Source organism: Ornithodoros turicata, chromosome 5 (genome assembly GCF_037126465.1).
Source record: "Ornithodoros turicata isolate Travis chromosome 5, ASM3712646v1, whole genome shotgun sequence".
Lineage (NCBI taxonomy): Eukaryota > Metazoa > Arthropoda > Arachnida > Ixodida > Argasidae > Ornithodoros > Ornithodoros turicata.
In genome coordinates, this window is record NC_088205.1 from 73,895,192 (window position 1) to 73,918,870 (window position 23,679).

General features: G+C 46.7%; 1 protein-coding gene across 4 annotated transcripts; it reads left to right on the forward strand.

The window, feature by feature from the left end:
* The first annotated feature begins 5,107 nt into the window (after positions 1–5,107).
* LOC135394776 (uncharacterized) lies at positions 5,108–15,674 on the forward strand. Of its 4 annotated transcripts, XM_064625748.1 has the most exons (7): positions 5,108–5,362; positions 5,447–5,497; positions 10,559–10,619; positions 10,989–11,126; positions 13,051–13,110; positions 13,880–14,074; positions 15,464–15,674. In XM_064625748.1, exons 2-7 carry the CDS (start codon positions 5,462–5,464, stop codon positions 15,634–15,636), a joined length of 663 nt encoding a protein of 220 aa, XP_064481818.1. In that variant the 5' UTR covers positions 5,108–5,362; positions 5,447–5,461; the 3' UTR covers positions 15,637–15,674. The 4 variants fall into 4 exon arrangements, with proteins under 4 accessions (XP_064481818.1, XP_064481817.1, XP_064481820.1 ...); XM_064625747.1 differs by having other exon boundaries at positions 5,108–5,497; XM_064625750.1 differs by lacking the exon at positions 5,447–5,497 and having other exon boundaries at positions 5,108–5,322.
* The last annotated feature ends 8,005 nt before the right edge of the window (positions 15,675–23,679 follow it).

Below are 23,679 nucleotides of genomic sequence, written 5' to 3' on the forward strand. Positions count from 1 at the left end.
AAATGACGGCGAGTAAAAGGCAAAAAAACAGTCTTCTCATGAGAGAGGTCCATGCCTCTGTTTTCCAGGAAAGCAGCTACAACATCAAGGGCACACTGTAAGCGGCGCTGTAGCGCTGGCCACTGCTTGCCGGATGTCCATATGCATATATCGTCAGCATATAAGCTGATGTTGACGCCCCGTGGCAAGAGAGCTGGTAGAGCAGCCATCACGACGTTGAAGAGGAGTGGGCTGAGGACCCCGCCCTGTGGGACACCTGCTGTTGTGCTGTGATGAGACGTTTCACCATCCGAAGTCATCACAAAGACAGTTCTACCACGTAGATAGTTGGCTATCCACCTGAGAGCTCGCCCAGTAACGCTCAGGGAGAAAAGCTCATGAAGTACATGGCCGTGGCTTGTAGTGTCATAGGCTCGCTTAATATCAAGGAATGCTGCCACGGTTAGTAGACCATCCGATCTAGACTGTTCTACGTGGGTTACCACATTCAAGACACAATCCATTGTACAACGAGCTCTCCTGAAACCTGCCTGCGCCGGGTGTAGGAGCGTCCGGGACTCCAGAAACCAGTCAAGGCGGTCCAATATTAGCCTTTCCATTACCTTGCCCAAGCAGCTTGTGAGGCTAATGGGACGAAATGAAGCCAGTTCCCTTGGCGACTTCCCTGGCTTCAGAACTGGGATAACTCGAGCCGCTTTCCATACGTCAGGCACGACACCAGTTCTCCAGGAGTCATTAATGAAGCACAGCAGTTTTTCAAGCGACGCCTCCCCTAAGGAGGCTATGGCCTGATACGTAATCCCATCGGCCCCAGGTGAGGATCCTTTCCTAGAGTGGGAGATTGCTGACTGCAACTCGTTGATGGTAAAGTCCAGGTCCATGACAGGGTCACAAGCCATGCAGCCAAAATCAACACCACTAAGGGCATCAGCAACCGATTGCTTGTGGGCGTCAGTCGAAGAGGCGCAAGATGGTCGTGTGAGGAGACAGCAGAACTCTTCACCAGCTGTAATTTCTGAGATCTTCAGATGAAGCGCGAGAGCTCTGAAGGGAGCCTCCTGCTCAACAGGGCAACTAAGTGTCTTAACAATCTGCCATATTCTTCCGGTAGGTGTATAAGGGGAAAGCGTGGAACAGAATGACTTCCAGCTTTTGCGACCCAGGCGCTGGAGGTGTTTTCGGATGATGCTACGAAGCCTACATACTTCCTGGTAATCCTGTTGACTTCCAGAACGACGGAACCGGCGCTCTGCTCGGCGTCGTATTGTTCTTAGGCGTTCAAACTCGACATCTACACTTGAATGCGTTGCTGGAATGGGGACCTGTTTTGTTGCGGTAGACACGCTGGACGCCAGAGCACAGTTAATATCGTCCAGACTTGTCGCAGAGCGAAATAAATCTTCAGCTGTCGTGTTAAAAACCTTCCAGTTAGTAACTTTCTTGGTCTTACGGGGGCCTCGCAGCCCAGAGTAGCAGACAAGCAGCGGCATGTGGTCACTCCCCATGGTGTCCATATCTACTACCCAGTGAACCTCCCGGGCCAACGAAGGAGAACAAAAGGTGACATCAATACAGCTGGAGTACAAGGGCCCACGAAAAAAGGTCGGAGTGCCATCATTTAAAACGATGGCGTCAAAATCCTCCAAGTATTGCTGTAGCAGCCGGCCCCGTACATCATCATGCGAGCTTCCCCATGCAGTACCATGAGCGTTGAAATCACCACACACGATGAAATGATTATGGAGAAGCCGAAAAAAATCCGTGAACAGATTATCTTCAATGCGTACCGACGGAGCAATGTATACACTAGCAACAGTCATGCGTCTAGAGCGCAGACGCACGCTGCACACGACATATTCAAAATCTTCATCCGATGACCCACCAAGGAGTACACTTGACACAACAGATCTTATTGTTCATCTTCGCGACACTTACATACATAACTTAGTGTACAGTCAGGGGTCCCTAGGAAGGTAGTATGGGACCCTACGTTGATGTCCAGGATAATGAGCAGCTTACTGTGCTTAGTTTCTATTTAGTAACAAGATTAAGTGTAACACTGAAATAACTTGTGAGAGAGAAAAAATAAAAGAGAAATAGAGAACAGAAAGCGTTAAGAATAATATATGGTTAATACCTGTGACACATAAGACGGATACCCCTTTGGAGTTCTTTTTGCATGATATGCGCACAGTACAAAGATATGAGGAAAACTTACACAAATTGGCTTGACGTAACAATGAAACAAAATGTAATACAGTCAAACTCCTTTACAACGAAGCTCAGGGGACAGCAAAAAAAATTCGCAGTAAAGGTATTTTCGTTCAAAAGGATGTCCATTATTGGACCGCAAAAAACTTTGCTGTAGTGGTATTTTCGTTAAAAAGGTGTTCGCTATAAAGGAGTTTGACTGTATGACGTTTCGATGCCTGTTCGGGCTTCATCATCACAATGAGACAACAAACAGTACGCCATCAGAGTTCTACTTATAGCTTAGTCGTGACCCATGCAGCACAATGCACTGAAAGTCGAGTGCAATAGGGGTGGACGGTATGTGTCTTTTCAATGTACCTTGGTTTGAAGAGTTTGTTCAAGGTCTTCCACCTACCCGTCCACCCCTATTGCACTCGACTTTCAGTACATTGTGCTGCTTGGGGACCTTGTAGCAATCAGGTAGTGGCCCTTTGTGACTGTTACATGCGTTATCATTTTGGTGAATGTGCCAAGATAAAAAATAAAAAAAATCTTACCCCCATCTATGCTCGTGTGCCACGGTCTTTGCAATGTGAAAGTCAAAAGAATGACCTGTTTTTAGCACGTGCTCGACAAGTTCTGTACGGTGATTCACTGCCAGTGGTTTTGATATCTGTTGCTGATGTTCTTTGAGTCTCGTGGCTTTCTTTCCTCCAGTTTCTCCCACGCAGCAGGCACTGCATTGTTCACATTCCAACCTGTATACAACACCAGGTTCTTCCATGTGGGGTTGGGGCACATTGTCTTTGGGGTGGTATAAAATATTATACAGTGTTTTGATGGATTTAAAGGCCCATCAAAAAAAAAAAACATCAAAATACTGATGTCTTTCGCCCACGGTAGTGATTTTTATCCGATAATCTCGCAGTAAAACGCGCAGGTTTGCACATAAGGCCTCGTACTGTTGACGGCTTCCACAGATATGAGATGACGACCCCGCTTTAATACGCACTGAACCGATGCGATGTACTTAAACTAAGGAGAAATGGGCTACCATGTTGCGGAAGAAGCACGGTATAGTTTACGCTGGCAAAGTACTTCCATCTCGTGGCGTTATGACGACGGAAATATGTCGATAAGCGGCCAAACGACATATGAACAAAGTCACATGACCTCAAAATGACGTTTTCTATGACGTGCGACCAGGACAAGATGGCAGTTTTGCAAATAGCACCCGCTTGAGGGCAGTTACAACAATGGCGGGTTTGTGTCACCCCTGTGTTCTAGAGCACTCCAGAGCGACGTTTCATCATCCTCGACTGGTCGAAACAGAGCACTCTCACTAGATTCGATTGGTTCATTTGGAGCTCTTTCCTCCAATCCAGAGCGTTCTAGAGTGCTTTCATCAACGCCGTCGGAGCGGTTGGGAAATCTGGTTGGGTTCCGGTCACGTGACTAGTAGTAGTGTTGCGTAGTGTTGCTGTTCCGCCATGCCTGTCATGTTCTGCATCGTCGTTGTTTCGACTACACAGTATCAGTGACGACGACGACGATGACAATATTTGTTTTTGTTTTCTTCGTGAACGCTTCCATTCTCTCTCCCTGTCTTCTTACTAATTTCTTTATCTCTATGTTTCTAATTTCGCATTTCTTTTTATTTCATGGCCCTCTCTATCTTTTCTCTTTTACTCCCCTTTCTCCCTTTCCCTTTTCACAAAGGAGTGAAACTTGCCGCCTTGTGTGAGCAGGCAGACCTCACTCCTCTTCCTTAGAACATCACACCACTACCACCACCGTTGGATATCCTACTGAGTGGCGTCAAGCAGACAACTGCCTCCGGTCCGCGCCCTCGAAATATTTAAACGTACTAAATCCGATAGGTAGCGAGGCGTCACCTCTCCTACTTTCCACCAATGCAAGTTGTACGACAGAAAGAGGCCCGATTCGCCACCAAATTCACCAAGATCGGTGACGGTGCTGAATTGGAACCTGACGAACTGCGTCTGCTGGAGAGAGAGAGAGAGAGAGAGAAAGATCGCCTTCGCGCGCTTTGCTCGTCGCGGTGCCTTTGTGGACACAGTAAACAGAATACACTGGCGAAAGTGTTTCATATGCACGCTCGGCAGCACAAACATTGCAAACTTTATGACGGTTAACTTCCACGCGTCAAACGACAAGAACAACAACCCTATTTTCAGGATGAAGAATGGGGAGTTTCATCGCCAGAGGGCGATATTCTACACCATTGCTAACGGTGAGTTGGGCAATGAAATAATGAGCCCATTCACAATGATGTTCCAAATCCTATGGTGCCCAAAAATGTCACTCCCATCAGGGTGACATCTCACCTGACGGGAGGGATCACGTGTTACGTGACCTTCTGACGCCATCCACTCAAACGTTGCTTGCCTGCGTATTGTTGTTGAGGCCCAACAAGGCCGAAACAGCTGTCCAGTACTGGCATGGCGACGTTTGGGTTACAAACATATGCTATACGTGCAGCCAAAGAGCCCCGGCTATTTTTTTTTCCTTGTACACTTCACTGGCTTTGCACTGGGCTTTCAGTGAGTGAGTTATCCCACCCTGACGGGAGGAATCACGTGTTACGTGACCTTCTGACGCCATCCACTCAAACGTTGCCTGCCTGCGTCCTGTTGATGAGGCCCAACAAGGCCGAAACAGCTGTCCAGTACTGGCATGGCGACGTTTGGGTTACAAACATATATATGTATATATATATTCCTGCCTCCCCTGAGAAAGCTCGAATATAGGCTGGAGCTCCAACGAAGGATTGTGTGACTTCCCCATCTCCGACACCGAGCCACCGGAAGTGTCGGGCAGACTAGTTTTCCGGATGTGAGTGGGACTTCCGTCAAGTTCTTGTCTCGAGCGCGATTGGTTTTCGGTGGTGGATTCGGATTTGGTCCCTCCGTGTCTGACTTTGGTGCTCTGTAGCCGATTTATGTGCTTTCTCCAGGTCGATCTGTCGAATTCGCCATATGGGATGTATTGTCATTGGACTCTTCCGCAGTTTTGACGTCACTCAGCTACACTTTCTCTCATACGTCCGTTGATATTCTTTCCTTCTTTCCCAGGCGACTCCGTTCAGCTGTAGTCGTCCGGAGAGCCGTAAGCACTGTCGTTGTTTTTGTTTGGCTAGTTTCACGCGGTAAGTGAAGGGTTAACGGCTCATGAAATCTGTGGCGCCGACGTCGTTGCTTTAACTGTCGACGAATTGTTGAATGTACTCCAGTGGTTCTCCGTTGAAATGGCGTCGGAAAGTGCACAGCTGGCTGCAGACCAGGTATTCCTTTTGTTTTATATATCCTTCACTCGTTTTCCTTTATGTCTGTGAGCATGTTGTAAATCCATGTACTGTAGAAACAAAAACAATCATTATCGCGTCCATAGTTCTGTGGCGCTGTCTCGGTTGACATCCCTGACAACGTTACCGCTTACTTATGTGCGCGAGCTTAGAGAAATTGGGGGAAAATTCGATGGAAAACGAAAATATCTGTGCAAGCACACGCACTAGTGACAATGGAATTGCGCTACGAGATCTGGCGCTGATGCGGCTGAACCCAGCTGCTGTGTGGTCGAGATTATGCGCATGTGCAATGTGTCAAGATTCAGATGGTGTCGTCTCCCACCTCCGCGAGGCCGACAACGACGACCCCTTTCATTACCACCACCACCACCCACGTCAAGATTTAGTGTTCGACTGTTCACTGACTTTCCTGTAGCTACTGCCCTCGCGTTACGATGTTTTATTTTTTTCCTTTTTCATGAATCGTAAAGACATCACACTTTTGCCAAAAAAAGAAAGAAAAAATGACTGCTTTGCATATAAAGTGCATGTCCCTGGGTGGTGAGCTCTTCAAGTTACAGGAATCTTATACTTCCCTCAAGGAATACTGTTTACGCCTTACGGCTATAAGCGTTACCCCTATAGGGGGTAATGTTTTCAGAACCTTGTGGCAGTAACGTAGCCAGAAAAAATATTTCCGGAGGAGTTCTACGGGAACTTTAGATGGTGGAGGAGGGTTTTCATCCTCGCTTTCCCTCTCTCAAATGGAATGCTAAAGGCACGATTTCGGAGGGGTTTAATCCCCGGAACCTTGGACACCTTGCAAATGATAAGGGCCGCAAGAGGCAATGCCACAAGAAAGAGCGTTTGTTGTTGGAGGTTGGGAAGCCCCCACGAACCGATATACTTTGCACCTGCTCAGGTTGTCGCTACTGATATGAGGACAGATCTAGGGAGTTTTAGTATGTCGAAAGGTGTTCACTATAATGATTCCGAAAGCCAGTCGCCCTGTTTCTTTGAAGCGGGTGGCAAAGCTTGGACAAAGCCTGGACAAAGCGGACAACAGAGCTTTACCAAGCTCTATGTATGCGGCTTTGAACAGACCCCAACTGCAGCCCGATACAGCTATTTGCAACGCACGAGAACGGAACACGAGGCCTATACTTTCCTGTAATTTTGCTCATTGCGCAACGTCGTGCAACCATTGATAGCAGAGTTTCCGGAGACACGACGGAATCAAGGAATGACAGCCAGTGTTGAACGATCACTGCGAAGTGCCTCGTACACATCCCGACAAAAGTTTACGGAACAGTAGAGCGACGTATTTCTTGATCGGAGCGACACCCTAGCAGCGAACAGGAGTGGACACACTTACTGATGGGTGCATGGGTGCACTACTTATGGGTGCATGGAGTACCCAGTCACCTGTTTGCAAGTCCATCTGCTCCTGTTTGCAGCAACGGTATCGCTCAGATGACTATATACACCACTCCGGTGTTCCATAAACTTTTGTCGTGACCTGTGCGTTCTCGGCGGTGGTGATCGCAGCTCATCACCGTTGCCAGAACAACGCAGTGAGCATGCAAAAATATTCCAAAAGCCGGGAGACGACATAACTGGACAAAAAAGGTTTACTCAGACGTTTCGTCCGTCATGCGACGGACACCATCAGTGCCAAACTGAATGAGAGATTACACAGCCGGTCGCTATTTAAGGAGATGGGAGTATTGTTCGGGAAGGGGGCCACGGTTTTTGTTACGTCTGAGTAAACCTTGTTATTTTGTTATGTTAAGTCGGAGTTTCTCTACTTTTTTGTCCAGCAGTGAGCATCGCCAGAACTCAGACATGGCGGAGATATATGCGTACATATGCTTACTTCGCGTATGCTCTTCTTCTTCTTCTAACTGGATGATGTCTGGAGCTATGTGGTCTCCCTGGTGGGCACCTGCAGCTCCATATCCTTTAAGCTTCAGCGTAAGTGTGAAGACGTGTCTTGAACGTGCGACGCTCTGACATGAGCGCCCACTGTTTCCTTCACTCTCTCATTTTCACATCAGCGTGAGAACGGCTTAATAGCGGTTGACGATACCGGCTGTCTTTTAAAAATGCGCAGAGGGCTTTCGTTATTTTCACTTGTTGCTGTTTGCAGCGCCAGTAACCAGATAGTTTGCAGAAGCTGCAAGGTCGGTAGTCAAGCTTATCAAGCACAGCCTGAAGACGTTCTCTGTGAGCTTCGTAAAATGGACACTGCATGATTATGTGAAGCGTGTCTTCCGGAGTGTTGCATGTGCGGCATAACGAAGTTGATATGAGTTTCATTCTGTAGAGTGTTGTCCGCGAATAAAGCTGACCTAAGCGGATTCTGTGGATGGGTGTCTGCAGTGGTCTCTCCAGGCTTCTTGGGACGATAGCTATCAAATTGGGATCGATGAAAGAGAGATAATCAGTAGGTAGGAGGGATGCCTTCCATAGTTCTCTGGATTTTAGGATCGTCGTTTTCCTTAGATAGGCTTTGGAGTCAGCTTTCGAGAAAGGTATGGCGCTGAGCTTGGTCTTGCTTAGAGCTTCCTTGGCTGTTTTGTCTGCTGCTTCATTCCCTGATATACTACAGTGGGATGGAATCCACTGCAGTGTTACTCTTTAACCTGACAGTATGGCATCGGTAAGGGTGATGAGGATTTTGTCCACCATATAATTCAAATCACTTTTTGTGATGGTGGCTTCTCAGGAGGGCTTTGAATCTGTGCAGATGAGCCAAGTTTTCGGGTTAGATTTTTTTTTATATGGCATAGTGCTTTGAATAGCAGCGGTAGATGAGGTGCCATGTGAGAGCCTGTATTCCTTCCGCATGGTTTCAATGATAAAAGCACTTGCGGATCTGTCTTCTGTACAGGAACCATCTGTATAGATGACCGTTCTTGATGAGAAGGTGTCCTGAAGGTATACTAGGGACAGTGTCTTGAGCACGGAGGCGCCCGTTTCTGATTTATTATTGATTCCAGGAATTTCTGTGTGTACTTCCGGGTGCGGTAGGATAAAAAAGCTGCTGTTCTTGATGAAGAGTGTGAACCCTTTTCTTAGGCAGATTTCCTTTGAGTTTCCGTACTGTCTATGCAGCCTTACTTTTACAGCGATTTTCCATACAGTTTTCTGATGAGCTGATGATTGGAGTGCTGGGTTAGGAGTCGGATAACATGTCTTTCTGTTTCTTGCTATCTCAAAGCTACAGAAGGTGGTTCCCGTCCTTCCGCCAGGAGGAGTGAAATCCTGGTTATCGCGTATGTTGGCATCTGTGAAGATGATGTGGCTCGCGTATTTCGTCTACATACTGAGCACTCACAACCTACAGCGTGGATTCTGCGTGGACGACCTTTATCACTGGGGCGAACGCTGAAGAAGCAGTCATGCTAATCTACTACGAATCAAGGGTGGAAGTACATGGGTGGAAGAACATGGCGGCGTCCGCAAGCGCCTACTTGATGATGGCGAAAGCGGCTTCAGCTGTTTCAGACCATTGGACGAGTGGCTTTGGGCTTGAGCTAAGCTGGTCAATGACGAGCTGAATGATAGCCGCGCACTTGGCGATAAACCTGCAATGAAAGTTCGCCAGCCCAAAGGATCGTCGGAGCCTGAAGGATTGTCTATTGGGCGTGGAGATTCCTTGAATACCTCGACTTTTTGCTCGGGAGGTCAGATACGGTCTAAGGACACGTGGTGGCCGAGAAACCAGAGCTCAAGCAAGCCGAAAAGGCAGTTCATCGACGACAAGGCCACACTCCCGAGGCCTGTGAAAAAACTGTCCGAAATTCTGCTCACGCGACGTCCGACTCAGGCGACGAGCTAAAGACCAAGATGTCGTCGATGTAGGCAACAACAAAGACCAGGCTTCGAACATACTTGTGCCCGTTACCAAAAAATAGGAACTAAATACCGTTTCCCGTTACTTCAGAAAAAAGTAACTAAATACGTTACTCGTTACCAACATACAAAAGTAACGAGTTCTCATTACTCACAGGTAACGAGTTACTTTTTCGTTACCAACAAACATGCCATCACTTGCCTTCAACTCATTATTAATGAGAAATTGCACTTTACAAGAAGCTGATACTCGAAATTTACATCAGTGATCTTCGTTCCCTTTCGTGTGATGACATCTGCTGCCGAAGTGGGGGTGATCGGAGGTTATGAAAACACAAGAAAAGACACCGGTTTTCGTGCCACCGATCACCAACGGTTCCCGAAAACAGACGAGGGGCTGCGTCATAATTTAGGGCTCTCAGAAGCTTAGCAAAGACAAGAAGAGGCTAGAAGTCGAAACGCGTTTTTTGTGGCCATAGCACAATTGGTACCCGTCCTCGGGAAGGAGTGATGGTCGGAGATTACGGAAACAAGAGAAAAGACAAGGGCCTTCGTTTAAGACGATTCAGCACGTCAACAACACATCCAACGAGGGACTGCAATAATACTTTGAGTCACACGTGGTCGTAAGTCACGCAGGTCCACGCATTGCGCCACACGGAGTGCCGAAATGTGCTCTATCGCGCTGAAGAAAAGGAACGAGTAACGTCAGTAACGAGTTACCAATTTTTGTAACTGATTCCGTTACTATTACCATTTTTAAAAAGTAACTGAATCGTTACTTCGTTACCAAAAAAAGTAACCGTTACCAAGTAACGAGTTACTTGTAACGAGTTAGGCACAACTCTGGCTTCGAACAACTTCACTGACGAAGCGTTGGAAGGTTTGAGCGGAATTACGTAGCCTAAAGGACATCCGGACGTGCTCAAATAAGCCAAAGGGGGTATGGCGGTCTTATGCTCCAAGTCTACATGGATCTGGAGGTACGCTTTTATCAAAACTCGCGTTACGCTCGTGTATGTTTGCTTTGGTTTCACGCGACGATGCCTATGACTGTGAATCGCTCTGCCTCAGTGACCGAAGTGGTCGTCAAAAGTCGAAGCAGCATCACGGTTTCGTTTTAATACGGTGGTATTTTTATTTTGTGCTTCCATTATATATATATATATATATAAAATACGGGTACCTTTCTTTTCGCAGACGCAGCAAACACAAATGACCGTCATTCCACAAGAGGCGTCAACAAACGTGGACTCTGATGGTACGGTGAACACATTCTGAAAGCAGCCAAACCTTGTTATTACTATGTGAGCTATGTTCAGGTAACGTTCCGTTTCTACAAAGAGCACAGTTCGAGTGAGATATGTTATAAATTATACGCATTAACACCGTTCTTGCGTGAATGCTTCGATAAAGCCCAATGTTTTTACCTTTTGTTTTTCTTATTAGCAGACCGCAACCTGCAGACACTATAGTGTATGAGCTTTGCCTGTTCGTCTTTGTTGTTGTCTTTATTTACCGAGCAATAGTGATAGAAGCTGGAACGAGCCAGTCCTATTAGAAGTGCACTTAACGGTCCCCAGTATTTGCACCAACACATAGAGATTCCTCTATCTATTTGCTTTCCCAGGACAGGTAGTGGCAAGAGAGCTAGCAAGGGATGTCCGGGTAACTGAAGTCGGACCTAGCGTTCGCATTCAGCGGCATGAAGCGAGAGACTGTAACTGCGACTGCGACTGTCCATCATGTCTATCAGAACCTGTAGGATGTAAGTATGTTTCTAAAAATACGTACTTGCCGTTCCGCAATTTGCACGTTACTCTCTTTACAATGTGAGTGTCTGTCGTTAACTGACGCAAGCGTCGTTCGTAAACTGGGGTCGTTCTTATTTCACCGTAATTGTTTTTATTTCCTTTGTTTCGATTATAGTCAATCCAATTCAATTCAGTTCAGTTTATCCGTTCACCACATTACAATGTGGGACGAGAGAGCAAAAAGTTACTGAAAAGTAGCTTCTCGAAGTCCGCAGCACTTCCACATCCAGTACTCCCACATGCCACCATGCCACAACTGCATTGTTTCGGTTTCCACTGTCCTGACAAGATGGCGCTGACATCGCAGAGTTCTATGCGAAGCTGGCGAAACCTGCTTCGCACCTTTTCCTCGCGAGGCACGAGGGCAAAAGAGCTTACAAGGGGGAGGGGGGCAAAGCGTGCGCCCCATATACACTAGACAAAAGGATATAGTAACTCACCAAGGTAGAAATTTGGGGTAGTTGGTACATAGCCATGAGTAAAATCTTGCAGCCAAAGAGAGGACGGAGACACAACGGTAGAAACACACGACAGCGGAACTGCAGACTCTCAACTAAAGGATTTATTGACAATACGTCAGTTAAAAGGCGCAAGAAAGTAGGACACAGGTAGTGATAAAGGTGACGATAAACATGCTCTAACAAAAGTTAGATTAGTCTCCTGCAAGATAGATTCAGTCGAGATTGACTATCTTGCAGGAGACTAACTTTTGTTGGAACAAGTTTATCCTCACCTTTATCACTATCTGTGTCCTACTTTCTTGCGCCTTTTAACTGACGTATTGTCAATAAATCCTTTAGTTGAGAGTCTGCAGTTGCGCTGTTGTGTGTTTCTACCGTTGTGTCTCCGTCCTCTCTTTGGCTGCAAGATTTTAACTCATGGATATAATAACAATCAAAACCTCTGGCTCAGAGTAATGACGATGAGTAATAACGTAATCTCAGTATAAATCATGACGACCTAACAGTAAAGATCGCGCAAATTCCACATGTGTCCCTGAAACCCCAGGGAGGGCTGAGGGAAAGGCACCCCCCCCCGCTCCGTCAAGGCACGCCCATGCCCCGCATTACATCTGCTCGATAAGTTAGCCAGAGGGCTTCTCCGGCGTGCACCACGCCGACACAGTGAAAGCACGCTTTATAGGAGACCGCGACGGACGAACGCTTTCTCCAACTTCACAGTCTATTTGTAGAACGCATTATCTAACACTTCTTATCTAATCTAATCCATCATCATCACCACCATTCACCATCTTCTCCCCCTCAAGCAACGGGATAGGGTGCCGCCTCAGCGGCGAAACATCCCACCACATCATCATTCCTGACTTGTTGTTGTTGTAATCTAATCTAATGTAATCTACATTCCCTGAAAAAAGGGAGAGAGGGACGAGACATCCGTTGTTCGCGAGCGGTCCAGCTGGCGGGACGAAAGGTATCTGTGGCACCGCCTAAAAGAAAGAAGAAGAAAAAAAGAAACGTATGGTGGGAATCCAGTTTGAGATCAGCGTCTCGCTGTTGCCCCCCACGAACTTCTTCGCGGCGGCACGAAAGCTAGAAGGCTTACACTGCGAGGTGAAAATGCTGTGGACATAGGGCTGACACCATGACATGGCCGCCACGACACCAGTGCTCAAGAAAGTCAAATTGTTTCGTACCTAGATTTAAAGTCCAAGTACGGCTTCAGCTGTGTCATCATTACGGTAGTGCGAGAAGAAATCACATCCGATCAAACGGTTGCCGGCGTTTATATTGGTCCGTTTTCGGTGAAATCCGGCCTTCGCTGCAGTGGCGTTAATGCGACGACTTGCACGCACTCCCTAGTGCAAGACAACTATACCGGGACCTCCGTCAGTAAAACTTGTCCGTTACTACTTTACAGGGTGCATCCTGCTGACGGCATTTATCATATCTGTTCCTGCACTAGCCATTATCATCATTGGTGAGACATCTTCTTACATATCAATGACACGTACAATAAGGTATACACTAAGATGGTACACAAGGTGCGCCTCTTCATTGGGTTACATCGCCGATGGTGGTCGCTTTCCAGAAATTATTGGCGAAAAAAAAAGTACATAATGCCCCCAAAGCGACGCAATATGTGTGCCGTGCACTCTTTCCTGCTCATGCCCCACACGATGTCCTGTCCGGAACAGCCGTACGCCATTTGACGACGCTCTCCATCAATCAGTCAAAATACGGGACCCTTATACAAAAGTGTATTGCGGTATCGGGGAGTGATGCAGTGATGCGGGGACTGAAAACCTCCAACAAAGCGACCGGAAGACTTCAATGTTCCATTTAATGTGCACACTATGTTCTTGGCGCTAATTTGCCCCGCGAGATAACGGCGATATTCTCACAACCGGCGCGTCCTGCGTGCCGCAGCTCGTCTCAACGGAGCAAGTCATTGACTGAGAGTTCGAAATGTTACCAATCTCCAGCGCCAGGAATGTAGCGTCGCTACACATGGGAACGTAGCTGAGTTCCAAAAAGATTGGTGAGGGTTGCGCGGATTATGCTTTTTGAATAGCATTGTGTCTTTTGTAGAGAAATACAAAAGAAATTTTTGTGAAGAAATACAAAAGAATTTTAATGTGATATATTCGACGTTCTTTTATGGAGAATGACAATTGAATAATGTTCGCTGAGCTGTTTACCGCCCCTACTAAAAGAAAATGCTAACCGCTAGGGCCCGTGTGTTTCAGGCTCAGTCCACTTCCATGAATGCCCCGCTATGGAGAACCTACCTATTTATCTCATCATGGCCGGTGTCCTCCTGCTGTTATTACTCCTGAGTCCGCTTTGCCTTTGCGAACAAGATTATTGCGAACCGTTCAAGTTGTGTTACATATGTCTATTAGCTGTCCTGTGCTTGCTTCTGGCGATAGCGAACATTTCAGGTGATGTATATTCTTCGAATTAATGATTCACATTATATTGCACCTTCAAAGTTTCGGAATTTCAAAGCGGGGGCGGGAGGCCGGGTCTGTAAAGACGAATATGCGGAAAGTTGGGTCACAAGTATGATGATGATGATAGATAGAAGAAAAAATGGGGAGGTGAGTCACGACTAAATCGGACTGGCTACCCCAGTACACCTACGTAGAGAGAAAAAAAAAAAAAAAGAAAGGAACAGAGGGGACGGTGGTAAGAAGAAGAGTTCCGTCGGTGAAAGAAAACAAAAAGCAGCAGTCAAGCAGAGGAGTCAAACACTGTGTGAGTCACAACATAGTGTCACGGTTGTCGATCAAAACCAACGCGATAGTCAAGTACGGGGTGAATTTAGCAAAGGTTACACATTTCGATCGAGTCGTAAAAATATAAGATAACGTCTCCGGCGCTTCAAACTTTGCATACTGATAGTCATTCGCCTAAAGTTTTACTCTTTTTCTTGTTTTCTTTTTTTTTTTTTTTCAAATGCTATCACTTTGTAGAAAAAAAGTTAGATGCAAAGCAAATTCTCACCCCATGCATTTCCTATGGCATAAACCGCCCGCAGACCGCCATTTTTTTTTCCTCTGTCTGCTTCGCGTTCACATCACCACGTATAGGTGGCGCTGCCTGGAGACGAAGCAAAAGCAGAACCTATGGAACAACCAACAACCAGATGGACCAGATGCAGGGTTTCAAGGCAGCGCCACATATACATGGTGATGTGAATGAGAAGCAGACAGAGGAAAAGATGGGTTTGGGCTAAGTACTTTGGACAAGCTGAATGGTCTATGGTCGAGGGGCTCAAGTTGTCGTCGAAACACCCGGCATACACATAAACGATGCAGTGTAGTATGAAAACAGTCGAAAAGCTGACGAAATGGACAGAATATTGCTCAGTTTTAACGGTCGACCACAAATACAAAGAAAGAGAAAGAATAGAAATAGAAAGAAAGAGAGGGCGAACTTCCAGCGTGCCCTTGGCTGTTTTCTATACGCCTATTACAGAGACACCGCTGATTAAAAAGAAAACAAAAAAGAAGTGCGGCGAGACGCCGATTTTGATCCCTAACGTTGTCCTGTGAACGGCATGCCTTTTATTTGCCGCGTGTTTGCGCTACAAATAAAAATATGCCACGAATGGACGTTTAGGGCATATTTTTATTTGTTGAGATCACAGGTGCATTTTCTCTTTAAAAAAATATTCATGTGTCCATAACTTAAAAACCCGAGACGTCGTTTTTTTTTTTTTTTGTCCCCTAGCCTCGGGTTTTTAAGTTATGGATCTACATATACCACCAGCTCGCTTGCTACCTCTCTATCCTCTCGTACTCATGTGTGATCTTATTCTCTTTCAGCTCTCGTGTCGGTGTTTTCTCCCCAAGAAATCGTGAATACTAGCAATCCCCGCAGTCCACATTATTGCAACAACATTGTGTACACGTCTGCGAAATACTCTGCTTGCATCACTGCTCCATTCTCTTTCTTAATTTGTTGCCGCTGCTGCTACAGCTGCTGCTGCTCCGGCTGAAACATAATGCGTAATAAAAATAAGTGGTCTACAAAGTTCGCGATGAGTCTACCATGAAACGGATTTCGCATGTTAAAGAGCCTTCGTACGTTTGTGTTTTACATTTTTGTTTTCATGTTTTTCCATTTTTTCTTTTTTTTTTTGTACATCTTTCAACCTTGCCGGCGCAAACAGCATATCAGAGTGTTCCACAAAACAGCATACACATAGTATAATCACAAGAAGAGTGTAATGTAAAAGGGTGTCTATTTTTATCCTCTACAGAATTTTTATAAAAAAAGGTATGGCAGTTGTTCACCCTTCAAAGGGTTTCCTCATATCCATTTATTCCAACTATGGGAAAGAGTAAAGGAACGTCCCGACCAGCCTCTGGTTGGTTGATGGCGTGCTATTGCCCAGCAGCTTCTGGCCTATTGTTTTCGATGCTTGATTGATTCGACGTTGTTGGATGTATACTGGTATAGCTCTACGTGCGTCGAGATGGCATTGTTACAGTCCCGCATGGACCATGTGAGTCATATGTTTTATTTCGCTCTTCGATTGAGAAGACTTTGTGAGCTACGTATGCATGAAGGAAGAGGAATGCCTGTAATCGACCACCACCCCTTTAACGTAGGCAAGGTGCTGGGCACCTGGCCCAGTAGCCCTTTAGCAGTAGTAGTATGCACCAAGGTCTCTGTCACCTTTGGGATTTCCTGTTATCAACAGGCCTCTCTACCCTGCCTTGATCACACGAATCCTCATCTCAATCATCGTCTTCCACTATCTACAAATGGCACTGGGGCACCGCCCAGCCTGCTAGCCGGCGTCAGCCCCACCTCATCATTGTCTCTGTATGTATACATGTATGTATGTATACCGGGTGTTTCCGTTAAATCCCCGGGCTTGAAATGCGAAGAGAGCGGTAAAAGAAACAACGAGCGATACTTTTTGCTACTTGAGTAAGAAACGGGCACTACTTGTGACCTAATACCTGTTTCTTACTCAAGTTGCAAAAAGTACTTCTCGTTTTTTTTCTTTTCTCGCTCTCTTCGTATCTCAAGCCCGGGGATTTAACGGAAACACGCTGTATATGTATGCTGTCTGTCTCTGTGTGTATGTATGTGCGTGCGTATGACAGATCCACACCTCTCTCCAGAAGGAAGTACACTACGCGATCAAACGTATTCTGAAGCACGCTCCCCTGTGGAACACTGGCTGATAATGCATACAGGGTGTTTCACATAACGTGATAAAAAAAAACCCTAACTGGCGACGTACTCGCCGGATGATTGTGGGATTTTCGGAAATTGCATTTTGGAAACGTTTGTCACGATTGAGGAAGACTTTGGACGATTTTTGACTGCGGGAAATTTATTTTTTCACTTGAACTTTGAAAATTGCCAAGCGAACATTTTTCCCTTTCTTCTTCTTTTGAAGTCCTCCACGGATAACCACAGACCCAACAAAACTATGCACAGTATCGCAACAGAAATAGTCGAAAAAAAAAAATTAGTGAAATTGTCACTTTAGCCCAGCCTACGCGATTGTCGCAAAGAAGAGCACACGGAAGATGCGGGGAGAGGAGGCAGTTTTTCCGCCTTTTGTATTACCCTTCTTTCCCCTGCTTTGACCTTGATGCTGGTGACAACCGTCTTATCACAAAAGCAAATCAAATGAAGGCAGGGATACTTCCTCCTCTAGACGCACATTTCGTGCGCGCCTCTTTGCGAAAATCAACCAGGCGGGGCCAAGGCGGAATTTTTATTTTCGACTTACTGTGCATACTTTTTGTTGGGTCTGCGATTATCCGTGGAGGACTTCATATTTCCGTTAAAAAGAAGTTGAGATTCGCTTGGCAATCTGCAAAGGTCAACTGAGAAAAATAAATTTCCCTTAATTAAAAATTGTCCAAAGTCTCCCCCAATAATGACGAAAGCTTCCAGAAGGTAATTTCCGAACGTTCCACAAACCTGTGGCACTTAAACACTAGGTAATAACCCCTCGACCTGAAACCTCGTCTTAACATTAATGTGTTCTAGAATGTAAAAATTAAACCTTATTCTTCTTTGAGCTTGCTGTTCTCTGGAACACCTTACAGATACGATCAGAAGATGCGTATCATGCTCTCCGGAGTCAGATTTGCACTCGCTGTACTGATGTCTTGCGAACAGGGCAAACTGGCTCTATCGTGCGTTTTATGGCAATGCAGCATCCAGGGAGTGCACGTCTAAATCATGGCCTACTAGACCATGATTCCAACTCCTGGAAGAGAGGCGCCCTCCCGATTGGCGCGCTTCCTTGCAGCCGCAAAATGTAGCGTCCAAGAGGGATTGCACCAGCTACCGGGGCCTAGTGGCTGCGATCTTGGCATTCGACGACGAGACTGAGATAGGTGACGCGGGTTTCGAGTCTGACCGCCGGATGTGCTGTCTGAGTGTTTTCTCCGGGCTTTTCTCAAACACTCAAAGACAAATGTCGGCACAGGTCCCTGTGAAGTCGTCCCAGGACGCACGTACCACCCCCATGGCGACGGTCTCGTAAGAAATTCTGCTGACTAGGGATGCATCCTCCCCATGATGTACTTTTTATACTATCATCGTCATGATTTTCCGTTCAATGAATAATGTCTGTCTAGAGGAGGTGGTGTCCCTCTACATGAGTCCTGACCGGCGATGATGGAATGACCCAGCGGGCAGATGGACTTGGCCTCACGCTAGGACGGTGCCGGTATAAAGGGCAACCTCCATGGAGCGAATGTACAGCGAAAAAGCTGCGAACTTCGCTCAGCGTCGGACGCCCTGCGCGAGGCGTCAAAAATGTGAGCGTCCGCCGCCGATCTGCCCATGCCAGATATTTTCGCCCAGCGTCCGCGATTCCGGAAGCGTCAACTGCAGATGAACCAATCAAAGTGCTCTTCCGCTACGAATCTACGCCAGATCGCCTGCACGTGGTCGTCTGCTCTCGTGAATCATCGTCATCGTCCTCTTCTTGCAACTGGATGCTGTCGTCTGCTCGCTGTTTCGCCAACTGCATCGTTAGAACGTGAGGCATTCTCTGCCAAGAAACATGTTTTCTTTTCGCAGTAGTGAATATGCTTTTCGGCACGTTACTGGGCGCATCTTTTCAGACAGATGTTGGATTTAGTTGCAAAATTTGTGACATTAAATGCACTTTTTCGAGGAACTGGTTTCACTAAGCTTTCACCTTATACCCTGGCAACAGTGACATCACAGCATGACTTCCCGACGCCGTCCGCTGGTTTTTCGCTCCATAGAGCTGGTGCCGGCGAACAACTGGCGGCGGAACGCGCGTGGCAGTCTGCCGCGCGAACTTCGTTGCAAAAATTCGCTCCATGGAGGTTGCCCTTAACTGTCTTCCCAGCGCCGTAGCGCGTGGCAGCAAAGGCACCTCTTCATCGTCTTCCACGGGTCCTCACATCACTCCCCCCCCCCCAGACGCGGACTGCGCTTGCGGTTGAGTGGTTGAGGTTCGCGTCGATACGTGAAGAGGAGAAAGAGGGGCGACACGTGGAACAGGGACGGCTGGACTTGCGTCTTGTGCTGAGTTGGCAGAAGTGGCGGGATGAATGGTGCGGACAAGGGCTCTTCGGGAGGGTTCCAGGGGCGGGCCGAAGCGGAGAGTAGGCAGTTAGGCCAATGTGATGCAGAGAGGGCGGCGACAGAACCGCGACCGATTCGTGAGCAGTGAGAGTGAGCTGCTCATGTTGTCGCCAAGGAGAGTGTCGGGGAGGACCATCACGAAGCACGGGGAGACCGGGAGTAGAACTCGCTGGCCTCCGTGCGGGTCTCCGGTGGAATGTTGGCACGGTGCCTCTTGATCGCAATTGGATGGGCTGCCAGCATCGTCTATGGAAGCCTGGTGGGAAGGCCGTGCGGGCAGGGGTCTTAGACCGCTAGCGTAGCAAATGCGGTGGTGCGGTCGACAGCGGCGTACCGCGACCGGTACAGGAGCTTGATGCTCGGGAAGGTGCCGCTGGTGGAATCCCGAGGGGTGCCATCACGAAGCGTGCGGCGACATGACGTGTGCGACCATGGCCACGGGAGCTGGGTAGATGAGTAAGGTGGGTACCATGGTGTTGCGCGGTAGGGCGTTGCGATGAGTGGAACCGCGGTGTATTGACGTCGTCGCCTAGCGGTTCGTCGGCAGAACGATGCACCGTACCTTCGGAGACGGCTTCGGAGACGGCTTCGGAGGTGGGCTTGCAGAAATTTGAGATGGTATTGGGCCGAATGACGCCGAACTTGATGTTCACCGTTCGGGTCACCAAATGTAGAGGAGGTGGTGTCCCTCTACATGAGTCCTGACCGGCGTTGATGGAATGTCCCAGCGGGCAGGCGGACGTGGCCTCACGCTAGGACGGTGCCTCACGCTAGGACGGTGCCGGTAGAACTGTCTTCCCAGCGCCGTAGCGCGTGGCAGCAGAGGCACCTCTTCATCGTCTTCCACTGGTCGCCACAACTGAATACGAAACCTAGTTGTATTCGCCGAGGTAGGAAGTTGAAATAGTTGGTTCTTTATTGCGAGAGAAACAGAGAGCTATGTTACGGGGAGCAGCACAAGACGTGATCAACATCGGGCTATTCCTCGCATGACACAGACGTAGTCTTAACGAAAGGTACGCGTATAGTAGAGCTATGCCCCTGTTCCTCCTGTTTTCTTGAACTTCCATTCGCGTTCAGCGTGTGCAGGAAACTGACGATTTAGCTGTTGTTATCTCAATGTTAAAAGTGAGGTGTGAATGGGACGATGCAACTCCCCACTGATCACAACTCAAATAAAGTTGCTGTTGTTGTCCAATTCCATATGTTGCCTTTCAATTTGGACTTCCACATCTTCTCGTTGCAGGACAGCTAATGAGTTCCATTTGAGCGTCCGAACCTCTCATGCTTTTGCCAGTGGGATACGTCAATTTTGTTACGTTGAACCGCAGCTTTTACAATGTTCATTTCTACGCAATATCGCAATATCTTGTACAATATTTCGGCTGTTCCTCTACGCCGTTGAGGATAAGCAGCGTTTCTCTCATAATAACACACGAGGCCATAGGAGAAGTCTCAATTAGTTTATTGATTCGATTACTTATTAGAGAAAAAGCCATCAACGGTTGGATTTACCGCGGCAAAGTCCTATCCTCCTTACACGAGCTTACACCTCTTACTTTATAAATTCCATCCGCAATCTTAGAAGACACATGAGAGGTGACGCTCACCACGTGATATTCTAGCTATCATGCTAGCAGCGAATGGGACTTACAGACATATGTGCCTAGGTAACCCAGTCAACTGTTTGCAAGGCTGTTCGGTAACATTCGCTGCCAGCGTGTCACCCTGAGGAAGGAATGCACCCGAGCTTGCTCCGTAAACTATTGTCCAGCACTGCACTATTTCCTACGTAGCTAAGATGCAAAAAGTAACATATAAGAAGCTAAATGTCACTCGAACTATACGCCCTCACCGATACAGTTAATGTAATTATATATTTAAGCAAGATCTACGTCAGTGTAAGACACCAAGACCACCTGCTGCCCGAGGTTCTGTATCAAACTATTGGCGAATGCGGTTGGTATTTCAAAAGCGCGTTTATTCACTGGTCGTTTCAGATCAACCCGCTCTGCGACAGAGTATACTAATTCCTGCCTCCCCTGAGAAAGCTCGAATATATGCCGGAACTCCAACGAATGATTGTTGTGACTTCCACATCTCCGATACCGAGCAACAGGAAGTGTAGGGCAGACTAGTTTTCCGGATGTGAGTGGGACTTCCGTCTAGTTCTTGTCTCGAGCGCGATTGGTTTGGATTCGGATTTGGATTTGGATTTGGTCCCTCCGTGTCTGACTTTGGTGCTCTGTAGCCGATTTAGGTGCTTTCTCCAGGTCGATCAGTCGAATTCGCCATATATGGGATGTATTGTCATTGGACTCTTCCCCAGTTCTGACGTCACTCAGCTACACTTTCTCTCATACGTCCGTTGATATCACTGATCTCTATGTATAAAGGCTGGATCGCGACAGAGTATACTAATTCCTGCCTCCCCTGAGAAAGCTCGAATATATGCCTGAATATATGCTCGAATATATTGTCTGGGGTTTTTCCTGGGTTTTCCTCAGACGCTTTCAGACATATGTCGGCACAGTTCCCTTAGAAGTCGGCCCAGGACGCACATTCCCCCAGGGCGTGAGTCGTGACGTTGCCCACATACGTGAGGCCGACAACGGCAAGCCCTATCACCACCACCACCACCACCAAGGCTGGATCGCGCACGGGGGAGGGGCTCGTGGGGGAGAGGCGTGCCTTCGGGCCGCCATGTTGGTGGGCCCTAAAGTGCTGTGTGTGCCCATAGAAAACAATGGGAGGCAACGGAGATTGTGAGTATTTATTGCGCTGCTAGCATTGATCGTTGTTTGTCATCACACAATTTTGTAACGTGCCAGTATACTGATGCATCCTAACAGTGTTTCACAGGTGTCGTGCCGTTCGATTCTTAATTGCGTTATGTTTTGCATTCCGAAACTAGACCGTCACTGCAGTGCAGCGCTGGGAATTGTACTACAGTACGTTTCCCAGCCAATATTTCAATAAGAAACGACTTGAGGTTAACAACAACCATGTATTTAATATCCCGTACTGTGTTCTGGACAAAAATTGTTCCATAAAGAACGGTCCGGGAAAAGATATACTCGCATGGCAGAAAGAGATCGTTCTGTAGAATCACAGCCGTTGTTTTAGCCGTGTATGCGTTTAGTATGATTTATATCAAGCATCGCCTTAGAAAGAGTCTTTTAGTAAACGAAAGCGGTGCTTTGCCTCGCAAATATGGACACACCGAAGCAGCCCAAATAATTACTTCACGCAATTAGATCACACTCGTTAGGACAGTTAATCAGGTAGTGATGTAAGCTTAATCAATTAAGTTACTTAGAAAGTGGTAACACCTCCTTGAGACACATGACTTATCTCTTTTTGAAGTACAGCCCTTCTATGTTTGTTTGCTTCTTCCTTTATTTGTTATGATTATTTGCAGGCGCGGTTGTGCCAAACTGAATGTCCTTCTCCAGCACTCACTGCTTTTGTTGAATACAACTGCAGCGTGAGAAAACCTGCTTGGGGACGGGGTCCTGCTACCCAGTGCTGACTTTGTCATGCTTGTTATGTGGAGCATGTTCCAAAAAATGCAGCTCCACATATGGTCATCAAATTGCAACAGGACTATTTGGAGCTTGAAACAGTTGTGATTTTGTCATTTTGGCCCTCGTGTACCCAGTCTGTGAAACGCAAACAAAAACAAGTCTAACACGATATGCTTTTGTAATGAAGATCACTGATGATGAGTAAAGAGAATATACGAGTTTAAGTTTATTCAATATTTTATATCATTCATTATATTATTCAACATTTTATGTCAAGTTTATACAACATCAAGTTTATTCAAGTTCAAGATTTATTTCTTGCACTTATGCGTTTCAGGATACAATGAACGTGCAGGGAGGCCGCAAAAGACTACATTTATTGTTTTGTGACCTTCCTACAATGACAATATATATTTTAGGAATGACAATGGTCAGGTACGCTCTCTAAGTTTGTAGCACTCAATTTTAGGTTGGAATGAGCAATGAATAGCAACTTCCCTCCTGATATTTTGTCATATATGCCAAATTTTAAATTTAATGTGATCGAATATGTGATAATATAATAATAACATATAAGAATATAATATCTGATAAATGAATGTGATCAACAGTAGATGTAAACAACATGAGTAGCCAGAAAAGTGCATTCTCAATAAATAATTTTCTTCTTATAGCGTATATGTGCATGCCTATTAACTGAAACAATTATCACAGTTCCCTGACAAGTTTTAATTTCTGAGAATGTACTGTAGAGGCTGCTTAGATCTACAACAGTTCATACAAGGTATTATATACTGTGAATGCCATTTAAAAATCCCATGTGACACATATGGCTTTACTTTCTGGAGATGCTGGGGTAGTCAAAGTTTGTAGGCATTACGCTGGTTCTGCACCCATTTCTTGAGTATGTCGAG

Bases quoted from the DNA above. Each gene is read 5' to 3' on its own strand.
- LOC135394776 (XM_064625747.1), top strand. From the start codon at position 5,462: ATGGCGTCGGAAAGTGCACAGCTGGCTGCAGACCAG. The intron at 10,620-10,988 runs GTACGGTGAACA...TTGCTTTCCCAG, and splicing joins AACAAACGTGGACTCTGATG to GACAGGTAGTGGCAAGAGAG. The intron at 13,111-13,879 runs GTGAGACATCTT...CGTGTGTTTCAG, and splicing joins ACTAGCCATTATCATCATTG to GCTCAGTCCACTTCCATGAA.